A 19,862-nucleotide genomic window follows, 5' to 3' on the forward strand; every position below is an offset into this window, starting at 1 on the left:
TCCAATATATGTTGATGATGATAAAATCCTCTTAAGGGCAGAAGAATTATCAAATGTACATTTCTGGGGTATTACTGTTTTAAATGGCCCCCTGCAGAGGTTTCTTCAGAGAGAGGTTCATATTTAACATCCAACTGCAACACAAGTCAGTCCACCATTTTATTTTTTTTAGTATTCTGTATTTCCACCTTTATTTTTGATGACAGATTCGATCTCTCCAGGCCTGGATGATACCAAACACAACACACAAATCAGTGGAGAAATATTCTGCCATTCTTCACAGATGTCTCCTTTCAGCTGCTTTTTGCTCAATGGTTTTTTTTTTTTTGCTCTACCTTCTGTTTTAAAATGTGTGGATTCAAGTCAGGGGACATAGCCAGGTTCAAGTTCTCACTTTTTTCTTCCATCCAAACACTTGTGTGATTTTTGCTGTGTGTTTGTGTTTGGAATCACTGTCATGTTGGAAAATTCCTCTCCTGCCAAAAGACTGGGAATCATCTTTTCATTCAGTACTGAGGTTTACAAACTGGCATTCATCGTGTCATGTATAAACATCATCTCCCCTTCACCTTTTGCACTCATGCACACTCCCACCTCCATGTTTAACAGTTGGCACTATGCAGTCACTGTGGTAGTCCTGGCCAGGTCCAAACAAACATGCTGGACCCCATCTGATCCAAACAAATTTATTTTGATTTCATCTGACCAAAGAATGTGCTGCCAACATTCATCGGGCCTCTTTTCATGTTCTTTGGTAAAGTGTAACCTTGCAGTTTTGTGAGCAATAGTTTTCTTCTTGGATGCCGTCCACAGAGGTTGAGTTCCTGTCTTTCACATTGTCTGATCAGTCACTGAAACACCACAGATAATATTTGTGAAAAGTCAGAACGTCTCACCTATTTGTAATTTAACAAAAGACTGTGTAAATAGTGAACTGTGTGTGGCATAAGTTTTTGAGGGCAGGCCTTCTATTACTGGTAGTATGGCTACCAGGATTAGGATACCTCCTAACCACTGCTGCAGCTGTGTTTCAGCTTACGCCCAGTAGCCTACTGATGCATCTTTATGAAGTCTCACAATTTGGTTTTTACTTGTTCAGGCAGATCCTCACCATGTGGAGCCATGCTGCATTAGAGACAACCCAGGCCAAAACTGAGAAACCTGTTGTTTTCACAGGTTACTTTATTACCTCGTACAAGTTGTCTTATATAGTATATTGTATAATCAATTTTTCCAGTGATCAAAGGTAAACTCACTTCTGCTGCATTAAGGTTGTACTTTAAGGACTGAATTTTCAATGTATTCTTTCTTACCTGCTTCTTATTAGTTATACATCATATCAAATACTCCACACTTCAACTTAAAGAATAATACAACTGTCCATTTGTAAGGAATTATTTAATTAGCACAAGAGCAATGTGCCCTGTTAAGTACACCTACTATAGACACTATTTTATCAAGTGAAAAAAATAAATCTGGTGGGGCATTAAAATTACACCTGTAGCTCACATTGCACCTGTTAATTTAGCCAACAGGGTCTGGTTCTCCAAACAACAACAAGCTTCCAGTCAGGACTGTGTAATGGCAGAAATGGGTTCTATACTTTTCAGTTCTAGTCTATTACCCAGAAAGATCCATGTTAAAATGCAACATGTCTGCTCAGAATGGATCTCATTTATCAGTGGATCGGGCAGACATCATCAGGGACTGTAATAAATATCTGCAAAGATACTTCCTTCTCCTAAGAGAAGTGAAATGAACAAATAGCATGTGCATGTTAAGATTACCCTAGCCTCTATAGCAAATTCAAAGCCTTAATTATAAATTGTATTTTACAGTATTTTTAACATAATACTTTTAAAAATATCTTAATCATTCACTACAATCCTGACTTCCTGTTTATATAACTCAAATTGTCTTTAATTAAAACTTTAGGACTAAACGCTGCAAGGCACTGTAAAATTAGCTACTGTTAATTACCTAAACAAATCTTCACAGTAAGTCACCAATAATCAGTACTTAACATGACCTGCGACAGCTTTTTACCCACACTTAATCCTTACAGTTCAGAAAAATGCAGTTGAAATCAGAGGACAAAATGAAGTGAGGTTTCTTTACTGTCTGCAAAAGAAACTGCAGCATCACTACTGAATGGTGGATATTTGGAGGAGGAGGATATTTAATGTTTAACTTTGTTGAGAGGTGGGATGGGAACAACTGGCACATTTCCTTAGCTGAAAATGAGAAAGGGAATACAAGCTTGTCAGAAAATAAGAAATTGACAAAGGAATGCATTTATGCCAGGATGTCTCCTAAACCACTTAAATGATCTCTTCCATTGCATTGTACGACACTATTCTAAGTTTGCACAAATTTGAATAATATTTTAGGTTTGTATCATCTTTACAGACTTGCACTGTTACAATTTTATGATAAGACTGACAAGGAAACTGTGTTTAATGTGAGGCATGTCTGGCCAAAACACAATCCATTTAATTAGGCCACTATTGTCAATACCAATCCAATGTATCCAACCAATTTGTCTAAGTTGAATAGAAAAGTTGAATTGTTTTCAACTTCAGCTCACACCTCCTAGAACAATTCTTTGTTGTTCTGTGCCCACTGGCATACTTCCCTTGAGTAGATCTGCAATTGCAGCACCTCTGAATTTTGCTTTGCTTTTGCTTTGCCTTCAATCTGAACACACCTTCACGAATTAATATATAACTGTATCTATATATATATATATATACACACACACACACACACACACGAAATGCAGTTTTTGTCAGAAAGGCTGAAACTATTTACACCATTTTTACGCAACTTTGTCACCCTGCTGACTCAAGGGTCATTTCCTGATCCCAGCGTAATCATCCTCCTTAGGTTATATGGTCCCACAATAGTGACACATCTGGTATTTATAGTCGAAACTTACATTATCTCTGTCACTGACACACACATACACCCCCACTCCCTGATACACACACACACACACACACACAGAAGCAGCAGTGTAAAAAGCCTGAGTCATGATGAATCAGGGTGTTTTTTTTTTCTTTTTTCAAAGAGGAGGAAATCACGCTGCAGAAATGGTTATCATCACCACCGTTACCATGACTATATCAACATTCAAACAAAAGGAGACAAAAAGACAATGGATTTTAACTGAGTGAGAGTTTCCATACAGCCAGATAAAATCTCCAGCTTAGAGAAACACTGGGTTACATCAATGGAAGGCTAATCCCCAGTATACTAGAGCCTTGGAGCCTAGAGAAGGGCAGCAACACAAGACAGGCTGTAGATTTAAGTACGTGTAAAATGTAAATTTTGTGCATGATATGTGTAGCTTTGCCATTTAAATCCTGCTTGGGAAAAACTCATTAAAGAGGGTTGACAGGCAGTACTTCAAAGGCTCAACCACAGACAGAAAGATTGTCAGACTGAGCGGGGCTGGCTGAGAGATGAAATGCTGAGTAAACACTCTGAGGGCTAAAATAGGGTCTCAGACTAACAACTTACACTGCCTCAGAGGCTTTACCCTTCTCACTGGTGAATGCACCACTTAAAAATCTTCAGGTGTTTGGAGAAATGCTTTATCCTGAAGTAGTGAGATGTGGTCTGATTCTCAAACCACCACTGTGCCAGCGACACACACTATCACCACCACACTGGTTAAGTCTGCAGAATTTATGAAAATGAATAATGAGAACAAATCCTGGGTGTAGTCTGCGGCACTGCAGAAACAGCAAAGAGGGGTACCCCAGAGGCCCTCATTTCTGCAGGAATCTGGAGTTTTTGGTGGTTACGTGAGCTCATGCAAGGCACCCCCACCCCACAACTAATCACACACAGTCCAGTCATTTGAGCTGGTCTGACATGCAGCACCATGGAGATCCAGCCACCAGCACCACTGCTGGTGAAACATGCTCATTCAACTGTTGCATAAGCCTCTGCATGTACTCCTATGACCCACTAAGGAGTAGAGTGGGAGAACATTTTGTTAAAGAAGTTGCCTATCATGTCACCTACAGTATAGAGGGTGTAGCCACTGTGAGTTCACCACAGCCTCTACACACACAATCTAGACTCACTGTGCCCACTGCAACTTTGCTGTTTAATAAAGTGCTTGCTGATTTTCCCAATACTACTGATGCTGAGAACTAAGCAAACTCTAATGTTTGGTGACGTCAGCAAAAAAAATACATGAGTCACTGCCTCTGAGAGTACATGGCCAACTGCAGATTTCAAGATACAATGCACACACTGACTTTTCAGTCTTTGCTAAAATCCTATTGGCCCTTGCTTTCAGTAACTCCTCTGTTGTATACAGCTCACTGGCCTGCAGTCTGAAATGGCAATCTGTACCTGCCGCAGAGCCACAGTGTTGGTTGTGGTAGTAACACAGTGACACAAAAAGCTCCAGTGGTGGCAGGCTTCACTTAACTCAGATGGATCACTTTCACTGTAAAACTATAGCTTAAATTTAGCCGGTAAAAAAAAGGAAGCAGCATAACTGTTATGTAAAAATGAATGGTGTAGTTCAGTAATTCTGTAATGCTATGCTTCTTAAATGAGTATTCCACTGATTTATTATTACACTAAAATACAACAGAATGGTCAAAATCAAAGCAGCAGAGACAGATTTATCTATAGTCTAGGTTAAACTCCAAAGACAATGAAATACTACTTTTCCGGTGATGCAATCACAATCCCTGTGTGTTAAATGCCTACATCTTCTAAAGTCCACACTGCCAGTTTGTAATGGCAGATTTCTGTTACAAATTGAGAGTCTCCAGCCCAACCTAGGATTATTGTTGATGATATCAGGGTTATTTTCTCAGACTTTAGACCACCTCCTTACAGAGCCACAGGCTGACTAGTAGTCTTTATGATAAGTAATCTTCTTATGTAAATTTAGTGGAATGCTCCTTTCACACAAAGTTATAGTATGTTGAAAAATAAACAGCAGTGAGAAAAAAAAGCACAGAACAAACACACTCTCTACAACACTGTTCCCAGCCACTAACATCAGTCAAAACATGAAGCTAAACAGGTTTTCCATGATCACATTTCCAACCGTTAAGTGTCAGTGATAAATACTTAAGACAAAATGTAGCCTCAGTCAGACATTTCAAGCTGTGAAGGATGCACCGGCAGTGAAAGTTTAGATCCAGTGACACAGCATCACACCAGCACAGCATGTTCCCCCACCCCCACCTCCACACTCCTCTGGTTAACTAATATTTTGCCAAAACCCACACATGCCCAGACTCTAAGCTTTCAATTTTCACAACAGGAAGCTCAGTAGTGTCCTTATGGCAAGGCAAACTGTGACAGCCTGGTTCTGACACATCATGCATGTGTCCTGCCACTGCACTTCTGCTGTTAGCTTCATTCATTCCCTCTGGTTAAAACTTGACAAGATCACTGCATCATATTGGACTGATGCATGGTAAACAAAGATTTTATAGAGAGACAAAGACATGGGATAAACATCTGTCCATATTAGACATATGTTGTCCCTGTGCCATGCACAGGAAACAGCATCCATTTTGGACCCACATTCTCAGCTAAGGTCACATGTCTGCAGTCCTCAACACCTGCCTCGTGCCTGCCGCAGCAAGCAGGGTGAAGTGCCGATCAAAACAGCTTAAACATGAACGTACCACCATCTGAACAAACGATCTGGCACTATGTCAGAGTTGTATGACAACAACGACGTTCAAACATAGCTAAGTATCCAGTTGTAACACCGGTATTTCTGTAAACTGTGGGACACACACTGCTATGACACAGGGGCGTGTCTGCCTATCTACTCACGCACACCGCGGACGACAAAGACAGTTATATGCATGCCATTATAATTAACACACAGCTCTTGCCAAAACGCCTACAAATAAGGGTGTGAACGCGTGCTGGTGTATGTTGTGGTGTTAGCCATGTTGCTAACTTTCCTAGGCCCAATCTGGATTTACCACGTGGTTTCTGCTGCTATTGGCGCGATGCACATCACGGCTGCCGGCTTCATGCCAGCCACACCTCAGCCGATATCGGCCATGACAACCACCTATTTCATTGAAAACATAAACCATACCGAACATACGACGCTTCAGGGAGCCAATGGTCGGGACAGACGTGGCGGCGACCGTGTCAATGAATGGAAATACTAACCTAGATAACTGTCCGGCTAAGGAGGTGGCTACTGGATGTTAGCTCGTACATTCGCATTCAATAGCTCAATATGCTACTCACATTCAGTCGCTAACTGTGCACCAAAGCTTTAGCTAGGTAGGTATAAACACAGGAGCAGCACTGTCAACGGTGTCGTGACAAAGATGAGTACTGTAACTAGCCAGACTGAATCAGCCACCTCCGTTTCATATCGCTGTCAAACATCTCGCCCTGCCTAACAGCAACATTCCCACTGCGACAGCCTACGTTCACACCGATGCGTTTCGAAGGGATGCTGTTTGTTGGGAGACGCTGATGGGAAATCCCGCAATTGCCAAGTTCTCGTGTAACATAACAGCGACCTGTCACCTCACCCAGCAAGGCCCTATTGAAGATGCCACAGGCTCCAAGGTTCAAAACAACGGTCCTGTCAAATCAGTCTACAGCCACCCTGTTTATCCTCCACCGGGAGTGTCACATCATTCCTTTGTGCATGTTACAACTACCACGAAATATCTGACAGCATGTAGTGGCACATTTTTTTTGATTATCGGGGTAACTAGAGGACTTTAACTAGATATTTTAACCAGCTTTCCATACTTTACCGCCTAACGCAAATGGTTTCGGATTGCTGGCACCAACTCCACATCGTCATCACATGGGTTCAGGTATCAAGTTATCAGTATGCTTATTATTTACAATCACAACTGTCAACAGACATTTCTTTACATGAAACCACGCTGGCAAACATGAGTACACAGGCTCCATCAAGTACTGCTAGAAGGCTGGTACCAGAGCCAAACGCAGCTTCCACACAACCAGAGTGATTCAACCTACTGCTACCTTTAGAGCCTGGCTAGCTAGTCAGTAGTTGGATAGCTAGTAGCATAAATTGCGCTAACCGGCGAAAACAACAACACTGCGATGCGACAGTCTATTTTTCGCTTGTCATATAAAATATACACACGCACACAACATAACGTGCAGTAGTGCGGGCTCAGCGTGGCTGTCTACCGTAATGTAAACTTGCTAGCTGAACTGGCTAAAGTGAAGAAAGAACACCCACGTCGTCTTAGCATGGAATGCTAGCTACGAGCTAGCTAGCTAATCCCTGAAAACACAGCAGGAACACCAGTCATCAGAAACCACTGAAGAAAGTCACCGCAAATTTGTATATCTCCGGATAAAAGGTGAAACGTAAAGTTGAAGGTCCCTACGGAGTCTCTAAGTGACAGCGACTTGACACTTAAACCATTTTAATAAAGAATATAGCTTAGAACCATGGCGTTACCTTTCTCTCCTTGAGTCCGCAGAGCCGGACGGACGGAAAATCTTCCCGGAAGCCGGTAGCAAGGTAATTCCGGCAAAATCCCATCACGTGAAGTTTTCCCAGTAATCATGTTCTCTACTGGAAATACTGTATTATCATGTCTTTATTGTTTTTGCTTGTGACCAACATGTTTGTATTCGTTTTGATTCAAACGTAGATCCAACGTCCCATTTTACAAGCAAAAAAAAAAAAAAACATCAATAAACTAGGTTACAATAATGTATAAGAATGACTTGCAATTGTTGAAAAATGGTTGGTTATTTATATTTATAAATTAGAAAAATTAGAAAATTCATACATTTAAAGTCCTTCCATGGGACATGGGATTGGAGGTTTTTTTTATTGGCCAAAGCAAATACTAATCAGCCACTATTTATGAACTTGTTTCTTTCAGGTGACTGTTTCTTCAGGCTCAGTTACTTGATGGTCTGTTGTCTGCAAAGGCTCAGTCTTATAACTGATTCATAGAGATTTAGAAAAATAAAAATGAATTGATTTAAAAAGCCAAGTGTGTCCAGCAGCCACAGGCATAATCATAGTTCAGAGTATTTAATATCCACTGGAGGTTACAACGATGTGTATTCTGTTAATTCACTTCAGCTAGGAAGTTTAGTAAAACCACAGACACAAAAAGAAATCCCTCTGAATAAATAAAAAACAAAACCAAAACGAAAAAAAAAAAAACTTTGACACAAAGGCTGCATCTATCTATACTCAGCATTCCTCAGGTAAAGATCTTGCAACTTATCTTCCCTGTAGGTCATCTGTAATTGATATATGCAATTTTAAACTGCTGTTGCCATTACTTTCCTCCAAAAATATCCACAGATGTATATATTTGTATGTACAGAATATATATGATAATAATACATGTGTGAATATAGTCTCTCAGTTTCCTTTCCCCTAGGTGGCTCCTCCTTGTGGAGAACTTGCAGCCTGCTTGATTTAAATATCAGTCCTAAACTCAAACTATAAACACTCAAACAATAGTTTGTGCATCAAAATCAACACAACACACAGCCATCACATTTCCACCATGTGGATCTGAGTTTTTATTTTCAATACAACCTTGTACAGTAATCTAACAACACCCCCCCACCCCAAAAAAATAAAAACTTAAGAAAAACATAATGAATGAATACCTTTTAAATGTTCAAATTACAAAAAAATGACTGAAGAGGTAAGTAGTGGGGAAAAAACAAATCTGAAGCACTGTTGAGGACTGAGCAGTTGTTATTCATTTACTGATGACTGAAAGATATACAGGAGGGTGGTGAACAGTTCCCACTTTTGAAGAGGCCGCCTGTCAGCTAGATAGCTGATTCAGTACATGTGGGAGAGGTGGATCAAACTAAAAGCAATGAGGAAACCATTTATGTAGAGTGGATAAGGTCCCGGTTTAACCCTCTCTCTGTCACACCAGTCCAATTAACCAGACCCCAACCTTCCATTTTTAATGGCTGCTGGAGCTAGGCCACAGATGACAGTGAGAAAAGCAAGGAAGAAGGATAGGCCTGCCTCACTCTTTTCAGCCACACAGTAAACTACTAAATATAACAACTGCCAAGAGCCATGGAAGGCTACCCTTACAAACAGAGGGAGAGACCAACGAGAATGTGTGTGTTTTTTTTTTGTTTTGGGGTGCAGTCTAGGTTTCATAGTTGGGGTTCTTGCGGAGGATGACAAAGCCCTCCAGGATGGGGGTGACAGGGAGGTATTCCTCTGTGGCCAGCTCAGCCCTTTCTCCGTGAGCCAGCAACACTGGCGTGGTGTGAGTCTGGAAGCCTGTGATGGCCTTTGGCTTTCCTGCCTGGCCCACGACATCCACAGCCTGGACATAGACCATACACACAAATTCATGAGATAAAGAGCTATTTTCATTTCAGCTAGTTTTTCCAATGTTTTGCTAATTGTAAGTCTGGGAAAACTGTTCATTTCCATGAATCTGTATGTTTATTTCTTTTTTAGGTCAAGAAGAGAATTGTAATACACAAAAATAGGAGAATTTCCATAAGCATTCCAGCCTTTACATTTCCCAGAGTAATTATCCTAAGTTTTACCTGTCCAACTCTGACAGAAACAGGCAGTGGTCGAAGCTCCTCGTCAAATGTGACCAGCATACGTGGCTGCATGGCTGCTACCAGGCCGTAGAGAATATAGTGAGATTTCCCCAGGATTACTGTAATGCACACAATGAACACCAGAGGGAATATTAACACAGGGAAATGACGAATGAATACAACCTTCAAATTGCATAACCATAATGGACAATGTTAAGTGTTTGGAAGCAGAGGGCAGAGGCGAGTGCAGCAGGAGGAAAATAAACTGACTGTTCTTGACATCAAGGAAGGAAACAAGCACGGTGAGCAGCCCGGCCACAGCAACCTGGCTCATCAGCTGCCGGTCGCTATGGTAGGGACAGAGTGTCAGTGTGCCTTTGCCCAAATGAGTCAGACCCTGTGGAGGCACAAACAGCAGAGAGTCAATAGTCACGCAAACACACTGTCTGGTACAGAGTGCCTTTTGTGTTGCCACCCACCTGAGCCAGCCGGACCATGAAGAGATTGTTAGGGTCTTTGGCGTGATACTGCGCCAGCTGCCGCAGCATGGCGGCCAGACGGGCGTTATTTGTGCCTGAGGAAATGGAAAAATGTGTTAAATGTGTTAAGGAAGTTGACACTAGAGGCTCTCCCAGAGGAGGCGGCACTGTGCATCACTGAAAATGGCAAATATGTAACATGCACCTTCAATCAAGTATTTAATGCTATTTCTAGTTTCTAAAAGCTTCAGTGGGGTCAGCATTTAATGCACTTAATACATTTTTATGAGGACGGATGGAGCTTCAGAATAATGAGCCTCTAAGTAAAATAAGCTACAATAAAGACATGGAAACCGTCCCTGCAGCTGTAACATGACCAAACTTTAATGCTCACCAGAAGCAGACAATATATATATTATCAGACAATGATTATGATATAGCACTTTGACAGCATGTTATTTGTTTGCACTCAAAATACTCAACCTCATCTTTTTGTTGAATGGATGTTAGTTTATTGTTGAATGATGGAGACTTAATTTTACATGTTCCCTGATTGCATCACATAACTTGGCTTTGTCAGTTTTATTTCAAAACAGTGTACTAAGCTAAAACATGTAAGTCTTACAATAACTGGTGCCAAAAACTGGCTTTTTATTTATATTTTTAAAAATAGGCTACTGTGAATGAAAGCAACAACATTTAGAGACATACTGAGGGCTTCGGCATCAAGGCAGCCATTAACATTATTCCATGAAATGCCCAGAATCCTACTTACCACTGCCCACCATGCCCATGGCAAAGATGGAATTGTGGGAGACCTCGGGATCAGCATCATGGGAAAACTTGCTCAGGGTGTCCAAGATGTTGAGACGAGGGTTGGACACTGAAATGAGCGCCAGGGCGAGGGGCACTGCTCGCCTCAGGGTGGGCTCACCATAGCGCAGCTGATGGAATAAACAGAGAGAAAATGAAGAGAGTTTAAGAGTGTAAATGCATCGCTAAGATGCAAAGAGCAAGAAAAGAGCAAAAATGTTTAAGCTGTCAAATCACAGTATACACCAACTCACTAAGGACCTCCCAGTTCATGTCATGGATTTTCTCATCCTTCTCATCCTTTCCTCCCTTGTAGTAATTCTTGGGACCTTGCAAAATCCCATATGAAGCAATAACTGTGTATTGAACTATGGAAATAAGATTCATATTTTGTCCTGACACACAGAACAGTATGCAGCAAACCATTACAGACTGTAATTTGCAAATTACCTGAACCCAATGAAAAACAGGCTCAATAGGTATCACACACACAGAGAGAGAAAGCGTTGAAGTCAACATAGTACAAATATCTTCCTATGAAAAAAAACAACTGAATGTGATATTATAGCCAGTGAAAGAACAAAAAAATTGCTATTTTCAAAAGAATATTAAATGATGGAGTAATATAACATCTTTAATTTTTTATATATCTGCAATGAATATTCAGACTTTCCATAAAAAAAGGAACAAGGAAATTAAAACAATCATTCTTAAAAAGTGGTTTATACAGCACTGAAGCAGTATTTAGGAAGATCTGTGGCACTCAGTATTTTTTATGTAGGTCCAAATAACCTCTAGATGTGATCAAACCATATTAATAGTACACAGAATCAAAATTTGGTTACAAGAAAGTGAAAACTAGTAGAGATGTGAATTTCTGAAAATTAAAGATTTGTCATTTAGGTAAAAAACTATTTATTTTTATTAATTTGATGACTGTAAAACATTCAGCAACAAAATTTGTGACTAAAAAGTATTTGTAGTAGTTATAGGACTTTATGGGACTTTGCATGGTCTTATGAACATGAATCTGTGTTTGAGAAAATCCATGATGTGAACTGGGAAAAGTTCTGAATTCTGGGTGAGTAGTGATGGAATGACCCACAGAAATCTCTATGCTTTGTTCTTAGTCTGAAAGCACAGTTTAGTAAAAATAACCAGACAAAAAGCGTCTCTCCTCCTTGAGAAGAAATAGTGGACGGCACAACGGAAAGTAGATGGAAAGAATAGGAAATAAGAAGTTTTGAGATGTGGGAACAAAAATGTATTAAGTTAAGGTAAAAACAAAACAGTAACAGGGGAACGACAGTGAGTGAGTGCTACTGACCAGATGTCCAAATGTTCGCAGTGCCATTTCAGAGCCAATCTCCTCCCCCATGGCAATAAGGGCAATACCAAGAACAGCTACACCCTGACAGGAAAACCAAAAAATTAAACTTCACATGCCTCCATAATATCTCTGATAAAGGAACTGCTAAACGGGGAGAATTGTTGGTAAGTAGTTAATTTATGAGGATAGTCATGGTAATATGTTACTTACCTGATGGGAGCCCATATCAGCTGTAGTGTCCTTCTTGTCTTTGTCCTTCTTATCTTTCTTGTCCTTGTCTTCCTCTTTTTCTTTCTCCTTGGCTTCGTAGTGCTCACTGCAGATATGCAGAAGCTGCTGCACCTTCAGGACATTGCCAGAACCTGAGATGGAGACAAATTATTAGTGTGGGTTATGGAAATCCTGGAAAACAAAAGATTAAATCGGCAGATATAGGTCTGTATGTGGATGACCTGAGGGGGCTATGACGAAGCGAATGGAGCAGAGGCTGAAGCTGCAGCTGTGCCAACAACTGCATTTGATGCTTTATTCCACTGCTTTCAAACTAATGTCTTAGCCTCTGTCTAATCTGCGTGTGCTGCAGCAGCTGAGTGGGGACTAGCTTGCATTTACTGCATGTGAGGTGTTTAGGGAACATCAGTAAACTGTAGCTACAGAAAATAAACTTGTTTACGCTCGCCCCCTTTAAACTGCATGAGCCTCTGCATGCACATCGGTCACACGCTGTGCCACCCACCACCATGAGTAAATTCTCACCCTGTGGCCCACTGAACTAAATCACTTTAGAATGGCTGGAAGAAAAGTACTGTGAGACTAACCTGCATATGCACAGATATCCACAAGTGTGTTGGCAAAGCTGCGGAAAGGTTCAGGTACAACCTGTAGAGCTGCAAGTGTTGTCTCAATTGCCTCTCCTTTACCTGAGGAAAGTGAATGACACAAACACAACACTTAGAGCAACATTAAGGTAAAGGAAAGAAGTTACTGTGGTAACGGAACTGGCCTCTACAACAGATCTTGATGTACACAAACTCATTCAGAAAAAGCTGTCACACAACACCTGTTAGAGTATTTTATTGTCTTTCAGCCCTCAAGCCACTACAGCTGTTGTCACACAGCTTTGAACAATCTCTGAAGTTATTTAATACAGTTGTTGACGCTGGAGCCTGCGGCTAACTTTACCTACCCAGGTGGTTGAGTCCTAGGCCCAGAGGCAGCCAGCGGGCATATGTGTCCTTCAGCTCCTGTTCGTTCTTCTCCATGATGGTCTGGACGATGGTGGAGGTCACGTCGCCGTTACATGACCCTACTGCGATCATACCGCATGCCAGCGCTGTCACTCCAACCACCTGGAGATTAAACACACACACAAACACTTTAATGTTGCTAAACTGAAAATTACAAAGAACGAGAAAAGCCCCTAACACAAATCAGGCATCCGTACCTCCATGCTGGATTTGGAGTCTCCCATGACAGGGAGAAGCAGAGAAAGGACATCTTCTCTGTTGGAGCCAGCGTAGGCCAGGCCCAGTCTGAAAACAAGACGACAAGGATCAAGACACAGTAACAAAATGCAATCATAGGTACAGATAAGCAGAGGAAACTTGAAATAATAATACAATTAAGAAACAGTATGCAGCACTGTATCCTAAACCATGATGTAACTGCCTGGAGCTCGTAAAAATGCTTTAACTTTCTACATGTGAACATTCTCCTCACCCAAAGATGGCTCCTATCCTCATGACATTGCTGTTGTGGAGGACATAATCAGAGAGCAGAGCGAGGGCTGGGTCACATTCATTCCTCACACCCGAGTTTACAATGCCACAGGCCAGAAGGGCACCAGACTGCAGACAGAGAGATGACGCAGGTGTAAGACAAACCAGAGAGATACCTGGAGGGCTTCATTTTTATAGCCCATCCTCCCTAGTAATAAGCCTGAGAATAGCTTGTGTTGTTCAGAACGTCAAATTCATGAGTAAATGACGATATAGTTGTAATTCAGTCAATACAGTGAATTCAGTTGACTGGAAACTAATGTAGCGTAGTGATTTTCTATACTGAAGGCATATATACATATATATATATTATATATATATATATATATATATATATATATATATATATATAAAAACAAACAAACAGTGGAGCAGAACAGTTAACAAAGTTGAGACGACCTTAAAAAGACTGTGCTATTACAACCATCTCATTATCGGAAAGTAATATGAACTCAGTTATGGTTGCCAACACTTCCTAGCCTAATGTTTACCTTGATGTAGTCTTCAGAGGAGTAGAGATATTTGTCAATCTGGGTAAGACCACCATCCACGTCCCACAGGAGGATCATACCCAGGGAGGCTGCAGCGCTCAGCATGCCTGAAGATATTTATATCATCGTTAAGTCACTGAGCAATCAAATAAACTGCACTGACATCCAAAGACCACAAAAGAAACCATCTTGGATATATGCACGACAATGTCAGCTAAGCCAAGAAAGGGTACAGATTGAATACAGCAGCTACTACTGTGTTTGTGTGTTTCTTTTTACCATGGTCCTTGTTCTTGTACAGCCACTTGTTGCCATCGTCTGTGAGCAGCTTGTCCTGTCCAAAAGCTGCGTTGACAAAGCCGTTCACAAAGGAGGAGGCCAAATTCATACGAGCAGAGTCCACCTGGGAACCGCTGCCTCCAAACCCTGTCATGTTCAAGCACAGAGGCCATGCAACATGAGCTAAATCGTACATTTTCACAACCACTGAACAAAAAATAGCTTTCAGTTAACTTGCCACAGTGGCCAGTAAATCACAAAACACAGCATTCATCCAACCATACGGACTCACTGTTGTTTTCCAGGTGTGTTTTGTAGATGTCATCTGGGACTTTGGGTTCCATGATGTCCAACTGGCAAGGACAGGATGAGTGTGTTATTAATAAAGGAGAAATGTGCTGAGTCATACTGACAAACTAAAAGCTATTAGAAAGAGAAGAGTGGGACATCTAATCCCCTCCAGTTACTGTGAATCATACATCATCATCTTTTCAGCGTCACCCCTCTAAAATTTCCTTCCCTCAGTTTCCAGTGGTCAAAGAGGCCGTAAGTCCTTCATCCATTCTTCCTCTTATCTCCCACAAAAAATTCCTTTCATAAAATATCCCCAAACCCTTTTGTTTTCATAATCATAGATCATCCAACATACAATACACTTTTCCATTTCATCTCATTCTAACCTTTGGCTGTACACACCCTTCTGTTCATGCAAATCTTTTTTTCATTGGACAGTAGAGGCAGAACATTCAGGGTTATGACAGTTTTCTTTGACCATTTGCTGTGACATTAACACACAAGTTTATTTTGCCAATGTATTTTCAATAATAATGCTACTATGCTAAACCTACTGATGATGACAATAATTTGTATATCTAATATACAAATTAGCATCCTATGACACTAGAAAACTCAAGTCTGCAGTTGCTTCACAGTAGAAGGCTTCCAGCAGAATCCACTTGGTTCATGACATACTTGCCAAGTTGCTAACTCCTCGCTCAATGGAAGTCTAAATTTAGATTTTTTATTTGTCTTCTGTGTTCTGTTAACAGCCTGATATCTCAGACCTGTGATATGCAGCCATCTAAGCGACTTATCAGCACTAATCTTGACAGAAACGTATCCAGCTTCTCAAGTAGGTTTGAATAAATATTCAATGCTCTTTGAAAACTTGGTTATGTGTTGTTTTTAAATGCCTGCTAAAATACTTTAAATCAAAAAAATACACCACATTTATCCTGAATACAGAATTAGCTTTTTTAACACTCCAGAATTAAAAGCTTAGTTAGTGAAACTCAACACATACACTAACATTAAAAACAAAGAATCTCTGATGTCTTCTTTTCCCAACCTTCACACATTTCTTTATCTCTCCTTCCTCCTCAGACTTACCTCTCTGGCCAAGGCCAAGAAATTGCTGTTGAGCTGCACATTAGACATGATCTCTGTCAGGTCCTCGTAGTCCTCGACGTCCTCATTAAGCTCGAGGAACATGCCATGGCGACCCAGCATGAAGGCCATCTGCTTCTGGATGACACTGAGATTGACAAAAGATACAGCAAGTTTGCCTTTTGTAAACACCATGTGCTATGACACAGTGAGACTTGAATTCCTATCTATAGAGAATTAATGGAAAAATGTCAAAATGTGTAACAGAATCAGAACAAAAGCAAAGCACTGAGGTAAACAATATCTATTTTTACCCTTAAATGTTGCTGTACTTATCCACATTGACAGCTTAATACCTTTTATCACTACCATAACTATCTTATGTCCTATAGTGCAGACTATAGAATAGTGATTTGATGGTCCTTACATGTCTTTGCAGGATGTGAAGATGTTTTCTACCAGCTCCACATCATTGAGCATCAGGGCCAGGCGCAGCGCCTCTGGATACCGGCTGAACTTTCGGAAGATGTTCAGGGCACATCTGAGCAGTGCTGAGTTTTCTGGCTCAGGAACATAACTCACGCAACTAGAGGGATGATGAGGGAAGTTGAGAGATTAACTGGCTATATTCCAGTTACAAATTTAAGTCATTGTATTAATATGCTTAAAAATAGGGTTTGTGTTCTCTGAGAACCATAAAACCTGAACAGACCTGGTGAGGTAAAGGCAGACTTTGCCATAAGCGTTTTCATCAATGTAGTCCTCCAGCATGTCCAGCCTCTCAATCTCCATCAGCAAGTCGCACGCCTCGTGCTCTGCATTGTGGGCCATGTTGTAGGGCACAATCTCCTTCACTAGTTTCAACAGTGTCTCCTGCTGTGTCTTGTCATTCTCCTCCACCTCCTGCCACTCCTTAGCCACCTCACCTGCCAGGTGCCTGGAAGAGGATGGACAAAAAAATATTTGTCAAAGAGCATCAAAGTATCAAAGAGCTGTTTTGCCTCTGTTTAAGTTACAGCTTCACCAATAGCCACAAGACTACAACATATATTGTTGATAGTCAGTCGTCTTACCTTACATATTCATGTCCCCATGAGGCGAGCTCTTCCTGTGAGCCCAACAGACGGTACTTCAGACACTCCCTCTCACCGCTCATCGTCATGGCTAGCACTGACACCACGTCAGCACAGAAACTCTGCAAATCAGAATCTGAGTCATTTAATGGCCACACAACAAGTTGGTGGATTTCTTGCGATTTCTAGCTTGATTTCATGTGTGTGTTTTTAATGTCAGTGTTTTGAAAAGTGAGGGAGCTTTAACATTTATCCTGATAGTTTTGGCAGTCAGTCAATAAATTTAAGACCTTATGATGCCATTTGATACTGAACCACTGATTTAAACTCATTCTAAAGTTGGGTTTTCATCAAATGCCACACAAACATGCATGAATATCTGTTATTTTTATTCTGGGTAAAACAATGGTAACTTCCATTTCTTATCAAGGACAAAAAAAACAGCTCTTTGTAGTTTCAATTCCATACACCTGCATGGAGGCTGTATTATTTTTTTTCTGCTAGCATCAGAACCTTACCTTGTTCTCTCCAGGAGCCATGCCCTCGTAGATTTCTTTAAGCTTGCCATAGTGTGGGCGCAGGAATTTCAGGGGCTTCGGTACTGAGGTCATGGAGGTGGTTGAGGAGCGGATTTGTCTGCGCAGCTCTTCTAATGCAGGACGGTAGAGTGCTGTGTTCTTCTCCTGCCAATGTGTAGAAACCGGTGAGTTTTTTGTCTCGTAATAGATGTTAATACTAAAAGATGTTACACCCTGACACATGGAGGAAATAAAAATTTTAAATCTAATACTCACGCTCAGTCTCTCCACCATCATCTCCAGATCCTCTTGTAACTGCTTGTCTTCTTCTGACTGAAGTTGTGAAAGATGAGAACAACATCATTACAAATCAAAAAGCATAAAAATTAAAATAAAGGATTCACCAGTCACTACTGCTTTTGTCATCAAAAGGTTTTAAGCTGATAATGTGATGACAGCAGTGATAATGTTTATTTTCTTCTGGTGCTTTGTTGGAACGAAGCATTAATACTTTGCACGTCCTACTATGTGACAACTGCTGCAGCATAGTGTACTGTTGAATATTTGTTATAAAACTAAGTACTCGTGGGCACTAAATCATGAACAACAAACTTAACCAAATGACCTTGTAGATGCATGATGGTAAGAATTGTTTGCTGTTTGGCATAAGCAGTTAGGAAGAGAACTGTCTATCAGCTACCACTAATGAATGTAGCTAAGCTTTGACCGTGATGGATTTTACTAGTCCTAGTTTTATTTCTAATGTTAATGTCCAACTTAACAGTGAAAGCCTGGCTGGTGCATTTAGCTACCGTAACCTATAACTTATAATATTGATTACAATACGGTATAAAAACAAAAATGATACATTTCCAAGTCTGTATAAAGTTTCAGATGACCATGACCACTAAAAAACGGAAAATCAATAATATGGCCCGTGACACTTTGCTATGGCTAATCCATACAGACGGCTACAAGCTAAACTGCCAAATCAGTCTCTTGTTACAGTCTGCTGTTAACGCTAGGTAACTGTTGTTTGTGTGGTGTGATCGTTTATTTCAATACACATTTGCTGCTGTGTCATACAGTACGCTGCCCAGTGCTAACCTTAGCTAGCTTGGTATCCTCGTACTGCAGGCAGCAAAGCTAACACTGATGACAGTACAGCTGCGATAACAACTAGCAAGCTAACGGTAGCTTACCGGTTGAGTTGGGCTAAGCTAATGTGAGCTAACGGGTGAGTTTCTCTGCAGATTTATAAAGGTCCACAACACATAAATAAGTCACAGTGGCGCAATTTCATATGAGAAATCATCACACGGTAAATGAAAGTCCATTTGTCGTCTCTCTTTAAGGGCACTGACTTCGGCCTGCTCAACCATGTTGTCAAAGCGGCAGTGACTAAGGCAAAATAACACCTCTGGCTTCTGTGACGTTACTTAGCACATATTTGAATGAGAAAAATGTCCCCACTTACCAGCTCCTGCTCCTCTTTCTTCTCCTTATCCTTATCTTTGGGCTGCTGGCCCTTTTCCTTGTCCTTCGCCTTCTCATCAGTCTTTTCGGGATGTTTATTCTCTTTCTGTTTTGCCTCCTCCATACTTGCGGCTCTATGGACTATCAGCTAGCAAACGGAACTGAGGGGATGTGGTAATGGACAGGTTCTTCTTCTTCAGTAAGAAGAATTTGTTGTGTTTCTTTCTTTAGCGCCCTCTGCTGGCGACGAACTGTCACGGTTGGTTGTGTGTACTTCAGGTCCTGAAAAAAAAAAAGAGAACAGCTTGTTTACAGACCCCAGCTGATATGTGATTTCATGCTGTTTGGATCATACTTAGCTTTTAACATACTCGACAAACTTTACACGCATTGTCCTTTTTTAAGTCATTCATTTGAGGCCATATATTACAGCACACTGTGGTGTCACAATCAAACATTCGGCAAAAGCTGTATCTCGAAATAGATGTCGTCGTCGTTTTTGGAGAAAGGAGTGAAATTCCAACTGTTAAAATAGATTTCAACAATATTTACGATGGTCAGAGGACAAAAACAGAACATTGTGACTGAGAAAGTGACCCAGAGCCATCCTGAATCTCACAGACTCCATTTTTAAATACATGGTATTAGCCTGAAAAACATCTGCTGAGAGTGGAC

The 19,862-nt window shown here is 40.8% G+C and overlaps 2 protein-coding genes across 6 annotated transcripts in view; both read right to left on the bottom strand.

Moving 5' to 3' along the window:
• LOC121186981 (eukaryotic translation initiation factor 4 gamma 1-like) overlaps positions 1 to 7,506 on the bottom strand; it is a 35,630-nt gene extending 28,124 nt beyond the window's left edge. For all 5 annotated transcript variants that reach the window (XM_041045953.1, XM_041045952.1, XM_041045951.1 and 2 more), the window contains exon 1: positions 7,466 to 7,506. The gene's annotated coding sequence lies outside the window, so the exon portion shown is untranslated. The remainder of the gene's footprint in view (positions 1 to 7,465) is intronic.
• Positions 7,507 to 8,527: 1,021 nt separating this feature from the next.
• psmd2 (proteasome 26S subunit ubiquitin receptor, non-ATPase 2) lies at positions 8,528 to 19,342 on the bottom strand. Its single transcript, XM_041046792.1, has 21 exons — positions 19,189 to 19,342; positions 17,988 to 18,044; positions 17,712 to 17,876; positions 17,194 to 17,315; positions 16,833 to 17,057; positions 16,548 to 16,706; positions 16,124 to 16,268; positions 15,027 to 15,087; positions 14,735 to 14,881; positions 14,456 to 14,562; positions 13,906 to 14,033; positions 13,631 to 13,718; positions 13,373 to 13,535; positions 13,005 to 13,106; positions 12,397 to 12,548; positions 12,184 to 12,267; positions 10,819 to 10,987; positions 10,044 to 10,138; positions 9,835 to 9,961; positions 9,565 to 9,683; positions 8,528 to 9,335 (listed from the first exon to the last, which is right to left on the bottom strand). Exons 1-21 carry the CDS (start codon positions 19,309 to 19,311, stop codon positions 9,153 to 9,155), a joined length of 2,721 nt encoding a protein of 906 aa, XP_040902726.1. The 5' UTR covers positions 19,312 to 19,342; the 3' UTR covers positions 8,528 to 9,152.
• Positions 19,343 to 19,862: the final 520 nt, after the last annotated feature.

The sequence above is a fragment of the Toxotes jaculatrix genome, chromosome 9 (assembly GCF_017976425.1).
Source record: "Toxotes jaculatrix isolate fToxJac2 chromosome 9, fToxJac2.pri, whole genome shotgun sequence".
Classification (NCBI taxonomy): Eukaryota; Metazoa; Chordata; class Actinopteri; family Toxotidae; genus Toxotes; species Toxotes jaculatrix.